This window comes from Saimiri boliviensis, chromosome 7 (genome assembly GCF_048565385.1).
Source record: "Saimiri boliviensis isolate mSaiBol1 chromosome 7, mSaiBol1.pri, whole genome shotgun sequence".
NCBI classification, from domain to species: Eukaryota; Metazoa; Chordata; class Mammalia; order Primates; family Cebidae; genus Saimiri; species Saimiri boliviensis.
In genome coordinates, this window is record NC_133455.1 from 101,134,185 (window position 1) to 101,159,146 (window position 24,962).

Consider the following 24,962-nt stretch of genomic DNA (forward strand, 5'->3'; position numbering starts at 1 on the left):
GTGAAATAAGGACAGAAGTAAAATTGTTTTTTCCTCTCATAACTAAAATTCAGCAATTAACATTAAATATACACTGAGTGCTTTGCAACAGTAAATCATGGCCACCCCTTGTAAAAGTAGATGAATTAGCTCTATACCTTTTTCTGGGGGTCCCCCTTGGCCCTCACTGAACTCTTGCCTCTAGATTATTTACTCTCCTCCACCAATCTCCTTCACCCCTCAAAAGCCCACTTGCAAAAGCTTCAGCCAGATGATCTGGATTCCAAGAGAAGCATCTGCCTATAGATTTGAAGAACTAAAATATTCCCTGTCCGTTCCTTTGCCAGCTCCCTTTTCTTCTCCTCACCCTCCTACCACCAACGCTACAGGTTTGGTTCTGCTACGAGAGGTGGGGAAGAGATTCTCATCATGTCTTAGGACACAACAGAACTCAGAGTGATAACGGGTTACTTTTTCTTTCTTGAGAATCTCAGGAAAAAATGAGGAAAGAAAAAAGATGGGTAGAAGATTTGAGCAAACAGGGCCGGGCGCGGTGGCTCAAGCCTGTAATCCCAGCACTTTGGGAGGCCGAGGCAGGTGGATCACGAGGTCGAGAGATCGAGACCAACCTGGTCAACATGGTGAAACCCCGTCTCTACTCAAAATACAAAAAATTAGCTGGGCATGGTGGCGTGTGCCTGTAATCCCAGCTACTCAGGAGGCTGAGGCAGGAGAATTGCCTGAACCCAGGAGGCGGAGGTTGCGGTGAGCCGAGATCGCGCCATTGCACTCCAGCCTGGGTAACAAGAGCGAAACTCCGTCTCAAAAAAAAAAAAAAAGAAGATTTGAGCAAACAGTCAAAGGAGGACAAAATAATTGTTGCTGAATGGGAAAAAGAGATGGGAAGATAATTCGTCAATACAAATAAGAGCCACAATTAATTTTCAAAGAAAAATACTTTTAAAAAGCCAAAAGAGCCGGGCGCAGTGGCTCACACCTATAATCCCAGCACTTTGGGAGGCCGAGACGGGTGGATCGCAAGGTCAAGAGATCGAGACCATCCTGGTCAACATGGTGAAACCCCGTCTTTACTAAAAATACAAAAATTAGCTGGGCATGGTGGCACGTGCCTGTAATCCCAGCTACTCAGGAGGCTGAGGCAGGAGAATTGCTTGAACCCAGGAGGCGGAGGTTGCGGTGAGCCGAGATCGCGCCACTGCACTCCAGCCTGGGTAACAAGAGCGAAACTCCATCTCAGGAAAAAAAAAAAAAAAAGAGTTAAGTTGGAATTATCTCCAAGAAGCTAAAACTATGCTGAATAGTTGTCCTCATGCCCTACCACAGAAGCAGAGTCTGGGCTAAAACCAATCCTATCTTCTTAGAGAATGGGCTCAAATCAGCCAACGGACACAGAGGCACCACGGCAGAGCGCACCCAGTTTCACACTGACTTATGTTCCATCTCTTCCACCCAGGTCCCCGATTCCACCAGGGTTTCAGCGTCGCCCTCCTGCACCACCATCATCGCTTTTGCCCTTGATAGGAAACGCAGACTGGCAGAAGTCAGGATTGACAGTATAAAGGGACAAGGAAGATCTCGGGGGACAGAATTAGCACCATTTAAAAATCTCCAAATTCTTGGCTGCCAAGCCATGTTTCAGACCCTTTCTACTTGATCGTGTGGCCTCTCCAGTCCTGGCCTGAAACTGAAGGGAACAAAAAAATAATTTAGGAACAAAAAAATAATTTAGGACCAAAAGGTGGGATTAGCATTAAGTTTCTCCAAGAGAAAGGTAAACCAGAGTTTGAGACCTTTCTCTGTCGCTGTTGTGGCTTCTTCTTCCAGCCTGATGATTTTACATTAGCAAGAGGTGAACATGACCCATGGTGTAGGGACAGGAGACAGCGGACAGTATATAACCAATAATAATAATAATAATAATAATATAAGAATAATAATAAAAGAACTAGGGAAAAAACAGGAAGGAAAAGAGAAGAACGAGGCAGGAAAGGGGGGTTATCTTCGGCAGCATCTTGCGGTGGCTTCTCTGACAGAGAAAGGACAAAAAGACGATATATGTCTATATACAGATGGGGGTGGGGAGAAGGGAAGGGCTGGGATTGCTCTCTCCCCACTGCCAGGCTTCACCACTCGGCTCTGGGCTGATGTCCACACTCTGTGATGCACTAAGTGATCAAGTCCCAGTCGAAGTCATCAGGGATCTCCTCATTGGCACCAGGAGGTGGCCCTGGGGGCCGAGGAACCATATGGTGTGCTGTTAGAAAGAAAGAAAGTGAGTGAAAGGAGAGTCGATGGGAAGCTGTTCCCTCAACCTAGGACTGTGCTCAGCCCCAGATAATACCATAAAGAAGGGCTTGTGAAGCTACCACCCTTATCAGCTGGAGTTATTTTTGGTTGCAGGTCACCACTTGAGTGAAGTCTCAGGAAATAAACTAAACTACATTCCACAGCAATTAAATATTATACTGCCATTAAAAATTATACTTCTGGGCCGGGCACGGTGGCTCAAGCCTGTAATCCCAGCACTTTGGGAGGCCGAGGCGGGTGGATCACGAGGTCAAGAGATCGAGACCATCCTGGTCAACATGGTGAAACCCCGTCTCTACTAAAAATGCAAAACATTAGCTGGGCATGGTGGCACGTGCCTGTAATCCCAGCTACTCAGGAGGCTGAGGCAGGAGAATTGCCTGAACCCAGGAGGTGGAGGTTGCGGTGAGCCGAGATCGCGCCATTGCACTCCGGCCTGGGTAACAAGAGCGAAACTCCGTCTCAAAAAAAAAAAAAAAAAAATTATACTTCCGAAAACATATGATAATGATAAAATAACATACAGAAGATAATATCATGTGGCTGGGAGCAGTGGCTCACACCTGTAATCCCAGAACTTTGAGAGGCCAAGATAGGTGGATCACTTGAGGTCAGGAGTTCTAGACCAGACTGGCCAACATGGTGAAACCCAACCTCTAATAAAAAACAAAAATTTAGCCAGACATGGTGGTGGGCGCCCGTAATCCCATCCGCTCAGGAGGCTGAGGCTCAAGAATCACTTGAACCCGGGAGGTGGAGGTTGTAGAGAGCCAGGATCCCACCACTGTACTCCAGCCTGGGCAACAGAACAAGACTCTGACTCAAACAAAGAAACAAACAGAAGATAATATCATATGAAATAGCAGTACAGAAATTTGTTATTTATATTAAAAGGACAAAGAATACAAAGAGTCAGATGTCACCCTCGAAAATTGAAAACACTTGTGGTTTCAGGCAGAATAACAGTGATTTTTCTGTATGTGTCTAAATGTGAAGGATCTGTTCACTTTGTTCTATCTATGGCAATTCGGTGTCTCCCTGCCTCACCCCCACTATCAGAGCTAGCTCAGTTCCAGACCCCTGATTTTGGAGATCAGGTGACAGAAAAGCAGACATGTACATAAAGCAAGTATGTGCAGATAACAAATTCATTTTCTTTGCCTGAGCACATCTTCCATCTAGATTCCGAAGCCACACATAAATGTTGCACGTAGCCATTTTTTGTTTATATGTATGCTTTCACTTCCTTTTACTTATGCAGTCACTAGCTAATTTTAAAGTACATCTAGCTGGGTGCAGTGGCTCACGCCTGTAATCCCAACACTTTGGGAGGCAGAGGCGGGCAGATCACTTGCAGTCCTTCAAGACCAGCCTGCCCAACATGGCAAAACCCCATCTCTACTAAAAATACAAAAATTAGCCAGGCATGGTGGTACGTGCCTGTAATCCCAGCTACTTGGGAGGCTGAGGCAGGAGAATCACTTGAACCCAGGAGGTGGAGGTTGCAGTGAGCCAAGATCCCACCACTATACTCCAGCCTGGGCAACAGAGTGAGACTCTGTCTAAAATAAAGAAATAAATAAGGTAAATTTGTCTTCTTTAGACTCCCCTGATATATACCTCCAGAGCAGGTAGCCTTGGGAATTATAAAGGCTCATTCCCTCCTGTCAGATGCAGGCAAAAATACAGAGAATCCCAGCTCAGAGTCAAAGGAAAGCAAAAGAGCTCATCAGATTATTGCAGTTTTGAAACAAGCTTCCTGGCTCTTACCTGGGCGATTGTAGCCTGCTGAGTCCTGGGTGGGGATTGGGTACATTGGTGATGGGCCTGTGTAGAGGTGCGGAGCTTGTGGGTGCCCATAAGAGTTCACTGCCAAAGAAGAGAAGAGTTACTTGAGTTGGGGGGTTGGGGGGGTCACCATACTCAACAAAGCAGGGAGGAAAAGAATATACCCTTGTTCCCATCTTCTTTCTCTCTTCCCTGCCCTGTTCTATAGCTCCTGCAGGCTTGAAGGATTTCTGCAGAAGCTACCAGTCCTCACCACTGAGGGTAAAAACAAATGGATACTGCAATTGTGAAATCGCTAAGATATAAGGATGAATAATACAGAAATGTAGGGCCGGGTATGGTGGCTCATGCCTGTAATCCCAACACTTTGGGAAGCCGAGATGGGCGATCCCTTGAGCTCAAAAGTTTGAAGACAGCCTGGGCGACATGGTGAAATCCCAGTTCTAAGCAAAATACAAAAAAATTAGCTGGGCATGGTAGCACGCACCTGTAGTCCCAGCTACTCGGGAGGCTAAAGTGGGAGGATCTGCAGAGCCCAGGAGGTCAAGGTCGCAGTGAGGCGTAATCGCGCCACTGGACTCCAGAGCCTAGGTGACAAAGCGAGACCTCATCTCAAAAAAAAAAAAAAAAAAAAAAAAATCCAAGGAACAGGAACATGAATCACAACACGTCTTTCATTTCACTAGTTTGGAGATCATCTACATGTAGAACTACCATGTCAAGTGGTATCATCCAGTTAGGGATTACTGAGCCACAGATTTAAAAGAGGGCCCTTCTCTAACAAATTTCCTCCCTTTTCTTAAGTAACTCTGATCTCCCAAACCGAGGTCTAAAAAGAAATCATACCATATTTCTTTTTTTTTTTTTTTTTTTTTTGAGACAGAGTTTCGCTCTTGTTGCCCAGGCTGGAGTGCAATGTGGCACGATCTCGGCTCACCGCAACCTCCGCCTCCTGGGTTCAGGCAATTCTCCTGCCTCAGCCTCCTGAGTAACTGGGATTACAGGCACGCGCCACCATGCCCAGATAATTTTTCTGTATTTTTAGTAGAGACTGGGTTTCACCATGTTGACCAGGATGGTCTCGATCTCTCAACCTCGTGATCCACCCGCCTTGGCCTCCCAAAGTGCTGGGATTACAGGCTTGAGCCACCACGCCCGGCCTATCATACCGTATTTCTTTCGCATTTTTCAGTTTAGGACTTCACTGACTCAACAGATGTGTAGTCAACTGGTAAACTACTTCGACTGCTCAATTTGGACCACTGCCCATAAAATGCTTTCTCTCTGTTATCTTGTGTCTTTCTCCTATCCTTCCTTTTCATCACAGTCTCTACCTCCATGGCGACTGTCTTTGTGCGGTACCTTGGCTCATGGCGGACTCCTGTTTGCCACTGGTGAGGGCACAAGAGTCGGCAATACGGGCAGGGGCTGGTGGCCGGTGGGTACCCCCTTGGGGGGGCACATGACCAGTCTGAGTAAGGAAGTGGTTGAGGGAGTCACACAGATTGGCGATGTGATGCTGGTCGAGGGTCCAGTTCTTCTGCTCCGCCTGTCGTAGACTCTCCATCAGTTCTACAAAGAGGAAAGCAAGCAATGCAAACCTTGCGGAGGCAAAAAGCCCCATAAGACCCAGCCCTATTGCACAAATCCAAACACACCATAAATCATTACCACTGATAACAGGCACTATTTACATAACAATTTACATCTTTCAGAGCTCTGCATTTTCAAACTCTCATTCTATTTGATCCCTTACCAAATTCTTTTTTTTTTTTTTTTTTGAAGTATCATTCTGTCACCCAGGCTAGAGTGCAATGGCACAATCTCAGCTCACTGCAACCTCTGCCTACTGGGTTCAAGTGACTCTCCTGTCTCAGCCTCCCAAGTAGCTGGGATTACAGGCACGCACCACCGCGCCCGGCTAATTTTTTTGTATTTTTGTAGAGACGGGGTTTCACCATGTTAGCCAGGCTGGTCTTGAACTCTTGACCTCAAGTGATCCACCTGCCTTGGCCTCCCAAAATGCTGGGATTACAGGCGTGAGCCACCACGCCCGGCATCCAAATTCTAATTTTAATTTCCATCTTACTGAAGAATACTATAAACTTTCAATGTGACAGAGTGACTCAGCCAAGGTCACACTGTCAGTATCAGTAAGGGGTGACAAAAGTACAAAATAGTGGTCCAGGGCTTCCAAATTCCTGAGAGACTTCTCTCTCCCAAACACAGAATAGACTAGGATAATCCACTGCCATATTTTGAGTTCAGACAAAATTAATTTGAGTTAATTTGAAAATGATGTAAATATTATCCATCTTGTGTGATATGAAAGAAAAACAATGAAATCCTGAATTCCTGAACTTCATGTAACCACCCTCTTCCGGTTCTAATTTCTACTGGGTTTTCCCTTCCTCCTTTGATCACGAACCTGAGAACTGTGACTGCTCAATGCTGGACCAATTGAGTCGATTCACCATCTTGAAGCTTTCCTTTAAAGAGTCAATATTAGAGCACCAGTCAGAAGGAAAGGCTGTGAAGAAGAGGGGAAAGTGGGTAAGATGACAGAGTGAGGTGTAAGACAGCATCAACTAACCCCAGACTAACGACGTGCAAGATTCTTGCATCTATACAGATTATCAGTTGCATTTCCAAGTTTTGGACTCTCCCTCCCTGGGGGTTTAGGACTGGAAAAGCTATCTATGCTTTGGGTACAGCCAGCCTCATAGTCAGGAGAACATGCAAAACAATGTCAATTGATCCAAGAATTCTCTAAGACAGAGCCCTAAATAGTAACTTTGTTCAGATGAGCTCACATGAGGGAGCGAGCTTAAAAGACCCACCATTGCGCTGGGCGCGGTGGCTCAAGCCTGTAATCCCAGCACTTTGGGAGGCCGAGGCGGGTGGATCACGAGGTCGAGAGATCGAGACCATCCTGGTCAACATGGTGAAACCCTGTCTCTACTAAAAACACAAAAAAATTAGCTGGGCATGGTGGCTCGTGCCTGTAATCTCAGCTACTCAGGAGGCTGAGGCAGGAGAATTGCCTGAACCCAGGAGGCGGAGGTTGCGGTGAGCCGAGATCGTGCCATTGCACTCCAGCCTGGGTAACAAGAGCGAAACTCCGTCTCAAAAAAAAAAAAAAAAAAAAAAAAAAGACCCACCATTAACTTGCCAACTAACTGCACCTCCATGCCAGAGTTAGAACAAGCGCATCATCCAACCCTCCTCTAGATCACTCTGCACCTCCATACTCACCAAAGCCAGTGCTGTTGATGGGAGCCTGGCCTTGTGCCTGTGGCTGTGGAGGTGGGGGCTGCTGGGCAGGGTGGGAGTGGGTATGGTGCTGATGAGGGTGGTAGCCTCCATGCTGCAGTGGGGGTGGATGCATGGCCATCACCGGGGGAGGCCCATAGCCTTCCGCCCCAGCTTGCTTTCCCCCTGGTGGGGTACAACCATCTGGGCTTGGGGTGTGCAGTGGAGGAGCACCCCCTACAGCGGAGGGGCCCTGGGCAGGTGCCTGCTGCTGCGGCGGCTGGGATTGCTGGGGCGGTGGCTGTGGCGGCGGCTGCTGCTGCTGCTGAGGTGGCGGTGGCTGCTGCTGCTGATACATGTAGTAGTTGTTGGAGGGTGGCAGGTCCCCCAGGAGAGACGAAAAGCCTGCACGTGGGGAAGAAGCAGGCAAGTGACTTAGGCAATGTGTTTTTCACAAAATGGGATTTTCCCTGGTTGAGATGGGAAGTCTCAGACCGAAACTGCGGAGTTAAAAGGATAAGAATGTTTTAGGGCAGCAAGGATCCCTGTGGTCCTCCTGGCAGGTACAAGAGATGAAAAGGCACTTAGATTAGAGGAGGGCCCTGACAGTGTGGAAACCACTGAAATCTTACTAAAAAGGTCAGTGTGCAGCTTTTAAGGCTACTTCTCAGAGATTTGGGTGTAGGCCTGAAATCAGTTTCCCAGCAGGTGAACTTTCAAAAGGAAACCATCCCTGGTCATCTAGTGTTTAGGGGAAGAAAAAAAAAAGAAATCAGAAACAAAACAAACTCCTCTTCCGTATTTTCTCCACACGCTGCTACTGCCAACTCCTTCCTGTATTCTCTACAAACAAATGCAGCTTGACTGAGGAGCACAGATTTGGGACGGAGTTCTCTCTCAAGCAGACAGGCCGGAAAGAACAAAAGTCTAAGCCTAGGGTCTTTCAGTCACAATAAAACTTGAGTGAATGCTAGCCTGTCCTCACTCGATCTAATTTTTTACTTTATTTCTGACAGTTTCTCGAGTTCCTACCTCCAATTAACCAACCACCTGGGTTGGATTTATTTCTCAAGCAAATGCTACAGTCTTGGAACATAACTTTAGAAACTGATCCCCTGGGAAATACAAGAAGAAATTCATGAAGATTAAGAAAAGTTTTCCAAAAAGTGACTCCTAACCAGTTTTTAACATTCCATTCAGCCCTGCTGCCAATAAAGAGCCACTGCACAGAACGAGAAGGTCCAATTCCTCACCTGAAGTCAACTTCACAACCTTAGACGTCTCTACGTTATTTTAAAAATGCACACCAGGGCCGGGTGCGGTGGCTCACGCCTGTAATCCCAGCACTTTGGGAGGCCGAGGCGGGTGGATCACGAGGTCAAGAGATCAAGACCATCCTGGTCAACATGGTGAAACCCCGTTTCTACTAAAAATACAAAAAATTAGCCGGGTGTGGTGGCACGTGCCTGTAATCCCAGCTACTCAGGAGGCTGAGGCAGGAGAATTGCCTGAACCCAGGAGGCGGAGGTTGCAGTGAGCAGAGATTGCGCCATTGCACTCCAGCCTGGGTAACAAGAGCGAAACTCCGTCTCAAAAAAAAAATGAACACCAGGAACTGCAGAGGGATGAACCAGATGTTCTCTCAAGAGGCTTCCCAATAGCCGGGTGCAGTGGCTCACGCCTGTAATCCTAGCACTTTGGGAGGCCAAGGTGGGTGGATCACCTGAAGCCAGGAGTTCAAGACCAGCCTGGCCATTATGGTGGAACCCCATCTTTTTATTTAATTTAAAAAAAAAAAAAAAGGTTTCTCAATAAAAACTTTAATTCATTCTCACATGATAATTAGGGAAATGTGCAGGGACAAGATACTAGCTGATATTAAGACTGTATAGTCAATTATGTTAGGAGTGATAAGGTCATAGTACACAACCAGAAGAAAAGTCATCATTTAGAGATATATATCAAAATTGTATTTATGGGTGGAATGACATGGTTTATGTGAATTCCATTAAATTACTCCAATTTTTAGAAGGCTCAGTGGTAAACAAAACAAGCCTAGTAAAATACTAACAACTGTTAAAGTTGGGTGATGGAACACAGGGGTTTATTATCTTTTTCTCCACACTTTTGCGTCTGTTTGCAATTTTTCACAGTAAAAGTAACATAAATATAAATACACTAAAAAGTCAAAAGAAACTTTTCACAATGAAACGCAGGGATTCCTGGGGAGAGGGTACTGCTGCTGCTACTGCCCCCTAGTGGTCATCCTCCAAATGACTCGCTTGCAGCCATAAAATCACTACCGGCCGGGCGCGGTGGCTCAAGCCTGTAATCCCAGCACTTTGGGAGGCCGAGGAGGGTGGATCACGAGGTTAAGAGATCGAGACCATCCTGGTCAACATGGTGAAACCCCGTCTCTACTAAAAATACAAAAATAAGCTGGGCATGGTGGCACGTGCCTGTAATCCCAGCTACTCAGGAGGCTGAGGCAGAAGAATTGCCTGAGTCCAGGAGGCGGAGGTTGCGGTTAGCCGAGATCGCGCCATGGCACTCCAGCCTGGGTAACAAGAGTGAAACTCTGTCTCAAAAAAAAAAAAAAAAAAATCACTGCCATTAGTTCTGGAAGGGGCAATCCTCCAACTGACTTTCTGAGGCAAATAACCTAGCTTGCCTCCTGAAACAGCTGTATTTGCACAAGGACAGATGAGCTCACTCGGCTCCAAACAGTTTTAGTTCATGAAATATTTCCTCTGAGTAGTGATACCTCTCTTTGTGTTAAAAATAAGAAATATGGGCCAGGCGCAGTGGTTCACACCTGTAATCCCAGCATTTTGGGAGGCCAAGGAGGGCTGATCATCTGAGGTCAGGAATTCGAGACCAGCCTGGCCAACATGGTGAAATCCCATTTGTACCAAAAAAATACAAAAATTAGCTGGGCATGGTGGCGGGCACCTGTAATCCCAACTACTCAGGAGGCTGAGATAGCAGAATCACTTGAACCCAGGAGGTGGAGGTTGCAGTGAACCAAGATCTCGACACTGCTCTCCAGCCTGGGCAAAAAACAGCAAAACTCTGCCGAAAAGAAAGAAAAGAAAAGAAATGAACTGAAAAGAAAGAAAGAGAAATATGGCCAGGCATGATGGCTCACACCTATAATCCCAGCACCTTGGGAGGCCAAGGCAGGTGAATGCCTTGAGGCCAGTTGTTCAAATCCAGCCTGGCCAACATGGTGAAACCCTGTCTCTACTAAAACTACAAAAATTAGCCGGGCGTAGTGGCACGTGCCTGTACTCCCAGCTACTTGGGAGGTTGAGGTGAAAGAATCACTTGAACCCAGGAGCCAGAGGTTGCAGTGAGCCATGATCGCACCACTGCACTCCAGTCTGGTCAACAGAGTGAGACCCTGTCACACACACAAAAAAAACATCACCACTTGTTCAACAAGATAAAAAAGTCTCCAGGCACCCATCCCAACTCCAGACTCACCGTGCTGAGAGGAGGAAGAGGACTTCTCCAGCATGGATTTATAGAGGTTGCGGAAGGACCAGCTTAGATCCTGAAAGTTGATCTCTGAGTAGGAGAATTTAAAGTCATGGTTGGTGTTATAGAGGGGAGGAGGACCCTCAGCACTTTCTCGGCCTGAAGCCCCTGCTGCCACTGCTCCATCATCCACAGATCCTGTGCCCTGCAAAAACAGGTAAGAAATTCCTGATGGGTGTCCCAGCTGAGGCACCAATACAACCCTTCAGTGGTCACCAGGCTCTCCTGCCTGATCTCTTGTCCTCTCCTAGCTCTTCACTAACCCAACATCATTCTCTCCTTCTTTTCTCTTTTTTTTTTTTTTTTTTTTTTGAGACGGAGTTTCGCTCTTGTTACCCAGGCTGGAGTGCAATGGCGCGATCTCGGCTCACCGCAACCTCCGCCTCCCGGGTTCAGGCAATTCTCCTGCCTCAGCCTCCTGAGTAGCTGGGATTACAGGCACGCACCACCATGCCCAGCTAGTTTTTTGTATTTTTAGTAGAGACGGCGTTTCACCATGTTGACCAGGATGGTCTCGATCTCTCGACCTCGTGATCCGCCCGCCTCAGCCTCCCAAAGTGCTGGGATTACAGGCTTGAGCCACCGCGCCCGGCTCTCCTTCTTTTCTCATTGATTCTTATCTTAAATCTACCCTCTTTCTCTCCTCCGTCTCCATTTCTTCTTTTCGTTTGTTTGTTTCTGAGGCAGGGTGTCACTCTGTCACCCAGGCTGGAGTGTGATGCCGTGATTTCAGCTCACAGCAACCTCCACCTCCCAGGTTCAAGTGATTCTTGTGCCTCAGCCTCCCAAGTAGCAGGGACTACAGCTGTAAGCCACCATGCCCAGCTAATTTTTGTATTTTTAGTAGAGATGGGGTTTTGCCATGTTGGCTAGCCTGGTCTCAAGCTCCTGGACTCAATGATCCATCTGCCTCGCCCTCCCAAAGTGTTGGGATTACAGGCATGAGTCACTGCGCCCAGCCTTTTTTCCCTGATCTTTCTCAAAGTTCTGCTATGCTTTTCTCTCTATTTCTCTATTTCCCAGTTTTGCTTTCCCCTTCTTTCTCAATTTACCTGCCTCATATATCACAGATACTCAATACGTAATTCTGAATGAACAGGCAGACATATGAATCTATTCACCACCCATCCCATGACCCCTGCCGTATCTGCTTCCTACCTGGCTGTAGCTAGCAATAGATGCGGGGCTCTGAAGTGACATCTGCGGATTCCCCTCGGGAGGCAGCGAGGCTTCTCCGCTCCCTGGCATGCCTCCCCGTGGGCTCTTACTTGCCTCCTGTTCCGGTGAGTCTTGGGACAGCTGAGGGTTGTGAAGAAAAAGAAATCTATAAGCAGAGGCACAACATCCTCCCAAGACCCATGGTTTCCCCTCTGCTGGTATTCCGTCCACCTTTGCCTCCCAAAGGACTGCACAGTCACAAGAAAAGGTGGAAGGAGCAGCTGGCTCAGATGTGGCATCTCTCCAGGAGCTGGGAACTTACGTCATCATCTGGAGGGTGTCTTCTCTTTCGGGAGATGTCAGGGCAGGTATCGATTGTCCAGTAGGAACCCTGGAAGGAGATCCCATCCCCACAGAGAACAAAATCATTACATTCAGTACCTCCCAGGGTTCTGGGTATTAATGAAGAGCAAATCTGTCCTAGAAACTCACTGAGTATGCCAGAGGTACTCCCGTGGCCCAAACACAGGCCTCGACTGTTTTGGAGGGGCAGAACAATGGCATCTAGCTCAAAGAGCTGACGATGTCCAGACACAGCCTCTCCCTTCCCTTCTGACCTGAGGCAAAACTTGCTTGGACTTTAGCATCCACCTCCGTCAAATGGAGAGAATGATCCATCCCTTCTCTTTTATGGGGGAAACACCAGGGCCTTTTGTTTAGAGACATTTCTACAAAGGTTATTAAGTCTACCTTTTACATCTAGGAAAAAAAAGAGTGCCACACAAAAAAGAGGGAGCAGGAAAGTCAACTTTACCCCTAAGTATTTCTTTTTTTTTTTTTTTGGAAACGGAGTTTCGCTCTTGTTACCCAGGCTGGAGTGCAATGGCGCGATCTCGGCTCACCGCAACCTCCGCCTCCTGGGTTCAGGCAATTCTCCTGCCTCAGCCTCCTGAGTAGCTGGGATTACAGGCACGCGCCACCATGCCCAGCTAATTTTTTGTATTTTTAGTAGTGACGGGGTTTCACCATGTTGACCAGGATGGTCTTGATCTCTTGACCTCATGATCCACCGGCCTCGGCCTCCCAAAGTGCTGGGATTATAGGCGTGAGTCACCGCGCCCGGCCTCTATTTTTTTAAGAAAAGATTTCACGGTCTTTTTCCTTTTTTTTTCTTTTTGAGATGGAGTTTCACTCTTGTCCAGGCTGGAGTGCAATGGAGCAATCTCAGCTCACTGCAACCTCCGCCTCCCAGGTTCAAGCAATTCTCCTGTCTCAGCCTCCCAAGTAGCTGAGATAACAGGCACGCGCCATCACACCCGGCAAATTTTTTGTATTTTTAGTGGAGACAAGGTTTGACCATGTTGGCCAGGCTAGTTTTGAACTCCTGATCTCAGATGATCCACCCGCCTCAGCCTCCCAAAGTGCTGGGATTACAGGCGTGAGCCACCACGCCCGGTCTCACGGTCTTTCTTAGTCACCCATTCTACTGGGGGCCCACAAGCTTGACAACCAAGCTCTTCCTCTGAGAAAAAATAAAGATGCTTCTCTAATTATTTCCTCTTCTGGATAATTAAAACAGCCGCAGGACTCTGGACCATCAACTACTTCACTCTCCTTCCTGCTCCTCCCCTCAATGCTTACAGCAGTATCTCACCTTCCCAGGGTCATCCCGAGGTCTGGGCACCTTCCGGAAGCACTTGTTGAGAGAAAGGTTGTGCCGTATTGAATTCTGGGGATGCAGAGAATCAAGTTAGACCTGAGCACTGTGCAGAGCAGAACATTTTCCAACAGAACACAGAGGGACACACAAAAAACATAATACATCATGGAGTTCAACCGTCAGGGTAAACTTAGCACCTCTTAACTACACTGATGGAGAGAATTATGCATCAAATAGCAAAAAGCAATGAGATAAGAAAAATGCAGGCCTGGCGTGGTGGCTCACATCTGTAATCCCAGCACTCCGGGAGGCTGAGACGGGCAGATCGCCTGACGTTGGGAGTTCGAGACCACCCTGACCACCATGGTAAAATTCTGTCTCTACTAAAAATATATAATTAGCCGGGTGTGTAGGCTGGGCGTGGTGGCTCACGCCTGTAATCCCAGCACTTTGGGAGGCCGAGGCGGGTGGATCATGAGGTCAAGAGATCGAGACCATCCTGGTCAACATGGTGAAACCCCGTCTCTACTGAAAACACAAAAAATTAGCTGGGCATGATAGCGTGTGCCTGTAATCCCAGCTACTCAGGAGGCTGAGGCAGGAGAATTGCCTGAACCCAGGAGGCGGAGGTTGCGGTGAGCCGAGATCGCGCCATTGCACTCCAGCCTGGGTAACAAGAGCGAAACTCCGTCTCAAAAAAAAAAAAAAAAAAAAACTTAGCCGGACGTGGTAGCACAAGCCTGTGATCCCAGTTACTCAGGAGGCTGAGATAGGAGAATAGTTTGAACCCAGGAGGCAGAGGCTGCAGTAAGCTGAGAGATCGCACCACTGCACTCCAGCCTGGGCAACAAGAGCAAAACTCCAAAAAAGGGAGAAAGAGAGACAGAGACAGAGACAGAGAAGGAAGGAAGGAAGGAGCGAGTGAGCAGAGATTAAACTGATGGGAGGGAATGGCTATAAATTTGATTACTACCACTTCTGAAAAACTGATTATATAGTTTTTCAATCTAGCCAACTGACAAGTATACAAATGCCTCACAATCACATCTGCCCAGTTCTTCAGTCTACCCTGACACCAAAAGAACGATGCTTTACAACTATTTATATAATTTATTAATGAAAAAAAAACACAGATCACTTTCATTTTCTCAATAGTTCATAGAATGTTCACATTTGAAGGAAAGAAATATTGTATAAGTGTGCTTGGGCCGGGCATGGTGGCTCACACCTGTAATCCTAGCACTTTGGGAGGCCGAGGTGGGTGGATCACCTGAGGTCACGAGTTCGAGACCAGCCCTTCCAACATGGAGAAACCCCGTCTCTACTAAAAATATAAAATTAGCTGGGTGTGGTGGCACATGTCTGTAATCCCAGCTACTTGGGAGCTGAGGTAAGAGAATCACTTGAACCTGGGAGGCGAAGGTTGCAGTGAGCCAAGATCGTGCCACTGCACTCCAGCCTAGGAAACGAGCAAAACTCTTTTCTCAAAAAAAAAAAAAAAAAACAAAAAACAGTGTGTTGGGTGAGGTTGGGGGTTATGGTAGCTAGCGGGGACATATTTACAAAGAGAAAGCTCAATAGGCCAGGTGCAATGGCTCATGCCTATAATTCCAGCATCTTGGGAGGCCAAGATGGAAGGATAACTTAAGTCTAGGAGCTTGACCAGCCTGGGCAACATAGTGAGACCCATTTCTACAAAAATAAAAAAATTTCCTGTGCATGGTGGTGCATGCCTGTAGTCCCAGCTATTCAGGAGGCTGAAGTAGGATTGCTTGAGCCCAGGTTCAAGCTGTAGTGAGCCATGATTGCACCACTACAATCCAACCTGGGTGACAGAGCAAGACGCTGCTGAAAGAAAGAGAGACAGAAGGAAAGAGAGAAAGAAAGAAAAACTGAATGCGTTCAATAGTCTCCAACTCATGACATGGTTTGTATGTCAACTGGTGATTTACAGAGGGAGAGAACGACATATTAGTTCCCATTCCTACTCAACAATTGACAAATGAGCCGCTGCTCCCAAAAACTGAGCACATCGGCCTTCCTTCTTTGCCTGGGAGAGGAACCCCTTCCTTTTTCATCTCCAGCCAAACAACTTAACTTCTCCTTACTTGCTTGGTAGCCAGCTGTTGGTAAAGAACCTAATTGTATTATTATTTTTCTTGGAACGCTGCTTTTCAGAAGATGATGACTGTGAAATGGAGCGATGGAAATCTGACAATCTAGATTAGATTCCTACCTCTAGGGAAGCAGGGGTGATGCCATGCCTTGTACAGTGACTTGAACTTCGCAGAACGGCAATAAACATTTGTGAAATGAATGAATATCCTCTTTGAGGGATGGGAAGATAAGAGGGTGTGACGAGCAGCAGCATCCTCCCATCCCCATCACTATACTTAACGGTTTGGCGTTTCCCTAGTATACCTTACAAAAGTTGTTCAGCCGGGCGCGGTGGCTCATGCCTGTAATCCTAGCACTTTGGGAGGCTGAGCTGGGTAGATCACCTGAGGTCAGGAGTTCAAGACCAGCCTGGCCATCATGGTGAAACCCCATCTTAAAAAAAAAGAAAAAAAAGCCGGGCGCGGTGCCTCAAGCCTGTAATCCCAGCACTTTGGGAGGCCAAGGCGGGTGGATCACGAGGTCGAGAGATCGAGACCATCCTGGTCAACATGGTGAAACCCCGTCTCTACTAAAAATACAAAAAATTAGCTGGGCATGGTGGCACGTGCCTGTAATCCCAGCTACTCAGGAGGCTGAGGCAGGAGAATTGCCTGAACCCAGGAGGCGGAGGTTGCAGTGAGCCGAGATCGCGCCATTGCACTCCAGTCTGAGTAACAAGAGTGAAACTCCGTCTCAAAAAAAAAAAAAAAGTTGTTCAACTCTGAAAAAAAGTACGGGGCAGAACATATGAGATTTTAAATTTTCACATCTCTGAGACAAGCCAGAGTAAACTGAACAGGTTACAGAAAGAAACGAAAGCAAAGAAAAAGGCTGTTGAAGGTTAAACCTAAGCCAAGATTTTGGAGGCATCCCCACCTTCCAGCCGATGCCAGCGTTCCTGTAATAGGGAAAGTTATCGCAGATCCAGCGGTAAATCTCGCTGAGGGTCATCTTCTTGGCTGGAGAGGAGTTGATGGCATAGGTGATGAGGGTGGCATAGCTGTACCGTGGCTTGCCGTCCTGGTGAACTGCTGCCTCGTCTTTGCTAAGGGTGGCATTAGGATCTGTGGGAGAGCCTGGTGAACACTTGCGGCTGCTCCCGGGAGGCCCAGCCTGGGAAGCACTTCCCAGCTTCTCAATGGTAGCTCGGAGGGTCAGCTGGGGGAGCCAGTCTATGGAGGTGAGGCTGCTCTCCAGGTCAGAAGCCATGGTACTTCTGGGTTCTGCAGAGAAGACAAAGAGGCCACGAAAATACTGGAGGCAAGTAATACTCGAATCCTTTTGTTTGAGGGAAGTAAGTTTCTTTCCACCCGCATTCCCATGAGAGACCCATGGCATGGCCTTCCACCGGGTGTTCCCAGAACCCCCAAGCAGGTCTATCTACCAGATGATGAGTGCTAGTTATCCCACAACTTAATGGGGAGCACGGCCAGGAAGCCTCTGAGATCAACCTTCACACCAGATCGAGCCATTTCCTCAATTCACCTTCCTTAGAGCCCTACAACATAGTATTTTTAAACTGTGTAGGAATTAGGTTTTTTTTTAAATCCATGTAGACAGCAGATAAAATTAGTTAAAGCCCATTCTCCGATGGCATGAATGTACAAATAAAGAAAAAGTCTACCAAAATACAAACATACACGGATGAGGCACACACCAACACTTTTAAGCAGGTTTCATATTAGACATGAGCGCCTGCCCTTTTTAACCCACACACAGGTGCACCTGAGGCATATTAGATCTATCCCAGGCATAAATTATATATGACAACCAGCAGACAGACACATAAACAGTGAAGCACATACACCGAGATCACGACGACGTATACAGCAGACATCACCACCAGAGCACAAAGTCACACACAGAAGTAACACATCCTGAGTTCACAGCTGCCCTCACGCTTTTAAAGCTAGCCCTTGCATGCTCCCGCCCACAGACACCAACACCAGGAAGAAGTCATCCACAGGCACCTCCCACCTCTCAGCCTGCTGGGCTTCACTGAGCCAGGGAGACACCCAGCTGTGTGCCTACCGGTTACAATCAGATAGCCTGGCTAAAAATAGCCACTCTGGGGCTCGAGCTGGCTCCCCTTCTCCACCCTCCTCCTCCCTCCTTCCTTCCCAGCCAGGCAGGCACACTCACTGCACCTCCATGCAAACTCCTGGAGCTGCCAGACCGCCTACGCCTGATGTTTGCACACCCTGCTGCCACCCACACTGCCTGGCGCTCTTGCCAGCAGAGAGGTATAGCTACAGCGACGTCTTGGTGGGGGAAGGTGAAGAATGATGGGTGATATCTGAATTTCAGGGTCTAGAGAGGCTGGCAGGAACCCCTAGGTAGCCATTTGGCACTCCCATAGCGCTGATGCCAGCAACCCCCTAAGCACTTGTTTGTGCCTGCACAGCCGCCAGGTTCCAGCTAACACTGTCTTCCTCGGTCCCACCAGGGCATTTCTCCTGAGGAGCCAGGACTAGATTGCTTCAAAGTTCAGAATCCTGAACAGAAACACAGGATGCAAGTGATCTGTAAATCCACAGCCAGATATATGCACGAGCGTATACATACAAATACAACAGATCCGCACATTTTGCAGTCCAAAGCTCGACAGCGGATAGGAGCATGTCCCCCACCCCCTCTCCTCAGGGTCTCAGCTCCCTCTTCTATCCTAGGTAGTGATTCTTCTCCCCTTAACCCTTAGCCCGTTCTCCTAGGGGGTCAACATTCTCACTTACTCCCCTCTCCCTAAGATCCCACCCACGCAGATGGCAATCTGCATGTGTGCACACGTACCCAGCCCTGTGCTCCTAACCAGCAACACACGCCCTCCACAAGCCTGAAGGAAACACCTTAGTGCCTCAGAGGCCGGGGCGGCAAGAGACCCAACTGTGACCCAAGAATTGTCTGACAGAAGAAAAGGGGCGGGGGAAGGGAGATGGCCTGTCTATAAATAGCATCATGAAGGGTTTCCTCTTTATCCTCAGCTTCTCTCCTACCATCTTCCTCTTCACCCCACTACCACCTTGCCCTAAACCATGGGAACATGGAAACTAACAGGAGCACTTCATCATTCCAGGAACCTCACACCTTCCAATACTGCTAAGTCAAAACATCACAGTCCCTGGACTATCGCAGGGTGCCTGTAGCAGGATCACAGTCCTGCAGCTGGGTCATCCGGGCTAAAGAGTGGCACGCTGGTGAGCAGGTTTCCAACGACCAGGGTCCTCCTGGGTCCTCCCCAGATGGGAGGTCCCTAAATTAGCTCTGCCCTATTCCCTATTATCTCCTACTAAAGATCCCTAGGAAATCTCATCTTAAGAGCACAGAGGCCTTCAGTTGATATTTCATTTGAAACAACTTTTCCAACATTGGGCAGGGGCATGAGAGTGGATTTAAAGTGTTTAGAGGTTTACAGAACCCATTTGGCACATGCCAATCACAGTGAGTTCCTGAAAGGGAAGCACCGTCAGCCCTTTGCAAGCTGTTCTATGCCCTTCCCTACCCTTATCCCAGCACCAGGTTAGGACCCTGAGGTTAAATTTAACCTGTCTCCAGCCCCTTTCCAGTCAGCTCTCCAGATACAGCCCCAGCACTCAAAATACATTCAAATCTCACCAGCGACAAGCAGCTTGTAGCATCTGATCCTTCTGATCTTTCAGCACCATTCTCCTTTAACCCATCCCACTTCCTCACCCGCTTCACTTCCCAGTTTGTGAAGGGCAGCCCACCATGGAGAGCCACAGAGACTGAGGTTCCTTGGTTCTATTCCAAATCAAATCCTCCTGGACTGTCCCCAACCATCCCTTGCCTCCACAATGAAGTCTTTTTTTTTTTTTTTTTTTTTTTTTTTGTAGACGAAGCCTTGTTCTGTAGCCCAGGCTGGAGTGCACTGGCATAATCTTGGCTGACTGCAACCTCCGCCTCCCAGGTTCAAGCAATTTTCCTGCCTCAGCCTCCTGAGTAGCTGGGATTAAAGGCAGGTATCACCATGCCTGGCTAGTTTTTATATTTTTAGTAGAGATGGGGTTTCACCATGTTGACCAGGCTGGTCTTGAACTCCTGATCTCAGGTGATCCGCCTGTCTCGGCCTCCCAAAGTGCTGGGATTACAGGCATAAACCACCATGCCCGGCCCCCAATGAAGTCTTGAGGCCTCAGTTTTCCCCTCCAATAAAAGAGATGAACTAATAAACCCTGCCAAAGCATCGTCCCTGCAGGGAAGTGAATGAAGCTTAATAAGCTTGCGGCTGCCACGCATTCCACGCTCCCCAAAATAATGGCATGAGGCTAATGTTCAGGGCTATTATTAGAAAAGCAAACAAGAGGTACTTCCATGTCTCAGTCCAACCAACCTAGTTACCCAGACCTCTCTCTCCAGGTGGGCCTCGTGCCACGGGGCTTGGGCAGAACCTGAGTCAGGCCACATTCTTCTGTGTGTGCTGGAAGACTAAAAGGAAATACCCATAGAAGCTGGGAAAGGCAGCCAAAGGGCAGGCTCCATCACATCCCCAGGACGTCTAATGAAGACTACATAACTGGGAGAAAGGCAGAGAAAAACAGACAGACAGACATTCTGGGAGTGAGAGACGGCTCCTGGATGAAACATGTAAGATCCACAATAACAGGCTCAGTTTTCTTCCCATTTTATCTGAAAGGCTAATTGTTCCAACGCCAATGGCAGGTATTAAGGTGTGATAACTTCCTGCCCCGTACAGAATGTCAGAACGAAGAGGGCAGTGGCTAGGTGGAGCACCTGAGGAGTTAGGCTGCCAGGGTTTCAATCCCAGCTCCACTATTTTGATTGTTGTAAGGATGACCTTCAGTTAATATTTTTAGAGCACTTACTAAGTGCTATTTAAGTAGCTATAGTTTTTGACTAGGGGAAAAAAGAGAGCATTCGAAATTAAAAATTAGCAAACTGACAGACTATAGATATAAGAGAGGAAGCTGCAAGCCTGCAGTGGTTTGCATTCCAAAGCCTGCTCTGAGTCCGCAGTGGTTTTCAGAATGTCAGACTCTCAAACGTTTCCTTTGGAGATAATATCATCCAGTATTGCCGGGCGCGGTGGCTCACGCCTGTAATCCCAGCACTTTGGGGGGCCGAGGTGGGTGGATCACGAGGTCAAGAGATCGAGACCATCCCGGTCAACATGGTGAAACCCCGTCTCTACTAAAAATACAAAACATTAGCTGGGCGTGGTGGCACGTGCCTGTAATCCCAGCTACTCAGGAGGCTGAGGCAGGAGAATTGCCTGAACCCGGGAGGCGGAGGTTGCGGTGAGCCGAGATCGCACCATTGCACTCCAGCCTGGGTAACAAGAGCGAAACTCCGTCTCAAAAAATATATATATCGTCCAGTATTGGCTAATGCTAGGAGGAGGAAGACTCCAAGAATGAAGGACTGGGGGACCATCATCTCTTATCTTCCAGGAGAACTAGGTTTAAGGCATGCTTTGGGAAAGCACAGTCTCTAAACCACAGTTAATCCCTCCCAGTAGCCACCGGCTTCTAACTGATTCGAGAGGCAAGGAGGGTTAGGGAACTCAGTGCAGGCAGGGCCAGTTAAATTGCACGGTCGTGGTGGGCTTGGAGGTGTGATCCAGTTCACCCTGAGCCATTCAGGCAGGTGCGCGCCAGCATCTGGTGAAGTACTTTGAAAGAAACAGGCTGCTGTTAACTAGAGTGGCCTCTTTTGTAAAAGGTGGGGGAGGGAGTTCTGGAGTTAGGAGTCAAGGATCCTCATCCTTTTGAGACTAGAGGTATCAGCAGTGAAGCTCTCTTATTGGTCCGAGAAGAAATGATCCCAACCGGAGACTGGGCTTCCCTGCTGCTTAAAGGACTGTCCTGTAGACAGTCATGAGGGCTCCCACTGGCCGGGGGAGCCCGAGCCTTTCTCCTCAGGTGGGCATCCTTACCACCACCTCTCCATGTCCTTGCCCAGGGGCACCTGCTTCTAAAGGCTCACCAGAAACATACCATTCTAGGTAACTGAAGTATAGTCTGAAAAGCACGTAAGTACCTGTCTCCACACACATACACACTCGAAACAGAGAGCCACACTCACCTGAATTAAGAAGTATGTGCATGCTGTCCTACAGCACAACCACGCAGACCTGTGCCCTATCTCATATATCACATGAACAGGTGACTTCCAGGACAGGTGAATGTACTCAGGAACTTAGGCAGACCTCACCCACGCCCCAGAGAGAGGAGACAATATGAAAACCCAAGTCAGATGAAGCCTCCTTCACAACTTGGCCTTGCTGTGAGAAAGAAGACAGGGTATCTGCTAATGGAGAGGCAGGAAAGCAGACACCCAGCTAGTGACCTCTCCTAAAAACAGCCCAGCCTTCACAGGGAGGATTTCCTGGTACCCTTTTCCTGCCTTTTCTGAAGATGCTGGACTTTGATAATTCCCTAAATTAGGAAAGAAAACTTTTAACACAGGGCTCCGGAGACTCAGAACTCAACAAGAAACAGGAAGGGAGAGGATAAGACTCTTAGGTACTTTTCTGGAAGGAAATTTTATATACTCCTCAAAAGTCACATCTTCTCAGTGGTCAACTTATTTCGATGGAAGGGGACAGAAGCGGGGCAGCAGCCCTCTCCCCTTCGTATCCAGGCTCTAATTTTCCCTGAAGAATTGTGAGCAGAAAACAGGAGTGGAGAAGACACCCGGGCAGCGTCAAGGAAGCATTTCAACCCAGGAGTTGGCATTCCCCTGCACACTTTCTTCTTGCCTCAGCACATGTGGGATTCCCATTTTCCCTTTGGATTTAACGGGCAGAGGCATACATCCAGCTAGGAATGGAAATGTCAGGAGAGGAGGCCTCCTGGTGTCGGAGATAGGATGAGTTGGAACAGATTGCCTTTCTTGTCAAGGGAGTAAGCTGGACGGAACGAACACCTCTGGCCAATGCGAGGCTGACCTCCGCATGCCCTGGGCAAGGCCAGGACACCAGATGCCACCATGACTTTGATGAGAGCCCACTCTCCAGGTGAAAAGGCCCAAGGTGAAGCGTGCTATGGGAGTCTTACCATTGGTTGGGCTGTGCAAATCACTGCTACGCAGTATGCATGTTCTCAAAATGTGGCCGTTTTCTGATATCCCTTTTCCTCAGCATGAAAACACCCAGTTCTCTAGGTACCTAAAATCAATCCCATCCCTTTAGTCCCCAAACACTAAGAAAGCCATTTCTCAGAGCCTCTGCAGCAAGATGTGGGTTCAAATCCAGCAGCTCCCTTGGAACACATTTCCCAGTGGATTTTCTGAGTCATCACTCTATCATCCCCACTCGTGAAACCCACGATCCACCATCTCGGCCCCCGGCACCCACTAGTGCCAGACGATGACAGAGAGAAGATGAAAGAAAGCACTAACCTGTCTCCAGGGTTCCCCCGGCAAAGGGAGGGAACCACCTGGTACTGGAGTTTGGGGGTGGAGGGATTCCCCTCTTCAGAGGCAGATGACAGCTCTCATCCTCAGTGGCTCTTCCTGTACTTGGCTGAGCCTCCCAAGTTGGTGAGGGGAACTGGGTCCCCTGAGGATGAGGAGGAGGGGGAGGGGGAGGAGAAGGAGGTCCTACTTGGGGAAGGTGGCACACCCCCCACACCCTGCTTGTTACCCTGGGGAGGAGGGGAGGAGCCTCTCCCAACCAGGAGTTGTCTCCTCCCCCCCAAACTGGCTCGCTCTCGGGTGGAGGGCTCTTTCTGCCTGCGGGAGATCTGGGCGGAGGGGCTCTACCCCGTTCCACCGTCTAGGTACGAGGAAGTCGAGGGGGAGGTCTTCCCCGCTCCAGCTGAAGGCCAATTCCGCTTCTTTCCCTGGAGTGGCTTCTGCACGTAAGGACTCCCGTCCCCTGTGAACGCTGGTGGGCCGAGGGTGCCTACTCCATAGGCACAGCCCCCTCTGGCTTTGCCTCCAAAGTCTCGAACTGTTGAGAGTGTGTGTTCGGAGGGGCTGGGGCGCGCTAGGGTGGTTTCGCTGTGCTTCCCAAAGGAAAGCGCCCCTCTTTCCACTTCTGGGGTCCCCTCCCCGGCTGGTACAGGGGTCTTCCTCGCCTCCAGGCAGGAGAGACGCGTCCCCTCCAGGGGTCTCTTCTTTCCCTCGCCCCAGAGGTCAGGGTCTCCTCCGACAGGGGGAGAGGCTGCTGGCGCCCCCGCTCCCGCCTCCGCTCCCGGGGTGCCTCGGAGGGTGGGGTTTTCGCACTCCCGGCTCTCCCCGAGCTGGCCTGGGCAGCCCCGTCCGGGAGGCCGCGGCTCGAGACTCCGGTCCCCGCTCGTGCGGCGGCAGCGCCTCCTCTCGGGCCGTCCTGCCCGGCCCGCTCCCTTCGGCGCGTGGGGCTCCCCGCGCTGCCACCGCGCGGGCTGCGGCCGGTCCGGGCTCCCGGGGAAGCAAAGGCGGACGGGCAGTGTCAGGGCTTGGCGCGGGCTCGGGCTCGGCTCGGCTCCGCTGCAGGCCCCGGCTCCTCCCCGGCCTCCGCGCCGCGCGCCCGCCCCTCCCCGCCCCCGCCCGCCGGCCGCCTCCCCGCGCGGGTTAAGGAGGACCGCGCCGCGCGGTGTGCGCTCCGCCGGGACAGCCGCGCCGCCCTGCGCCCGCCTGCGGCTGCGCGGCTCCGAGACCCCGCCGCCCACCGGGGCCGACCACGCAGCGCTCCCCGGCCGGAGACTCCCTCGTGCGCCCCGCACACCGGCAGGTCCGGCGGACGCTCCGGCTCCGGCGTCCGTTCTTCCAACTCCGTCAACAGCCAGCCTGCCCCGGCTGCCGCAGGACCCTCTGATGGGCTTCTCTTTCCCTCCAGATCGTTGCTCAAGGATCACGAGCCTTGAGGCGAAGACTGGGGTGAAGCTTGTATGTTTCCCTGGTATCATCCTGGAATTTAGTAAATGCTCCTTCAATGAGTGGATACACGAAACGTGAGCGTGTAACGGTGAAGTAAACATCAGGAGAGCTGGGTCCTGTTCCTCGTTCCAGCTTCGCAAACTTGGGCATGGCCCTTGTTTTCTGCAATCTTGTTCAGCGAAGAAGGGACCTTGATGCTCTGCCTGCTTACCCTTTACAGCCGTCGTATCCTGAAATCATATTATTCTGCTCCAAACTCTTA

General features: G+C 49.3%; 1 protein-coding gene across 2 annotated transcripts; it reads right to left on the reverse strand.

Moving 5' to 3' along the window:
• Positions 1–1,895: 1,895 nt before the first annotated feature.
• On the reverse strand, positions 1,896–24,339 carry FOXJ2 (forkhead box J2). 2 transcript variants are annotated; one of them, XM_003926692.4, is made up of 11 exons: positions 23,240–24,338; positions 16,739–17,085; positions 13,700–13,774; positions 12,368–12,436; positions 12,046–12,186; positions 10,834–11,032; positions 7,351–7,752; positions 6,524–6,625; positions 5,458–5,667; positions 4,078–4,176; positions 1,896–2,254 (listed from the first exon to the last, which is right to left on the reverse strand). In XM_003926692.4, the coding sequence occupies exons 2-11, from the start codon at positions 17,069–17,071 to the stop codon at positions 2,166–2,168; spliced, it is 1,719 nt and encodes a 572-aa protein (XP_003926741.1). In that variant the 5' UTR covers positions 17,072–17,085; positions 23,240–24,338; the 3' UTR covers positions 1,896–2,165. The 2 variants fall into 2 exon arrangements, with proteins under 2 accessions (XP_003926741.1, XP_074259227.1); XM_074403126.1 differs by lacking the exon at positions 6,524–6,625 and having other exon boundaries at positions 23,240–24,339.
• Positions 24,340–24,962: the final 623 nt, after the last annotated feature.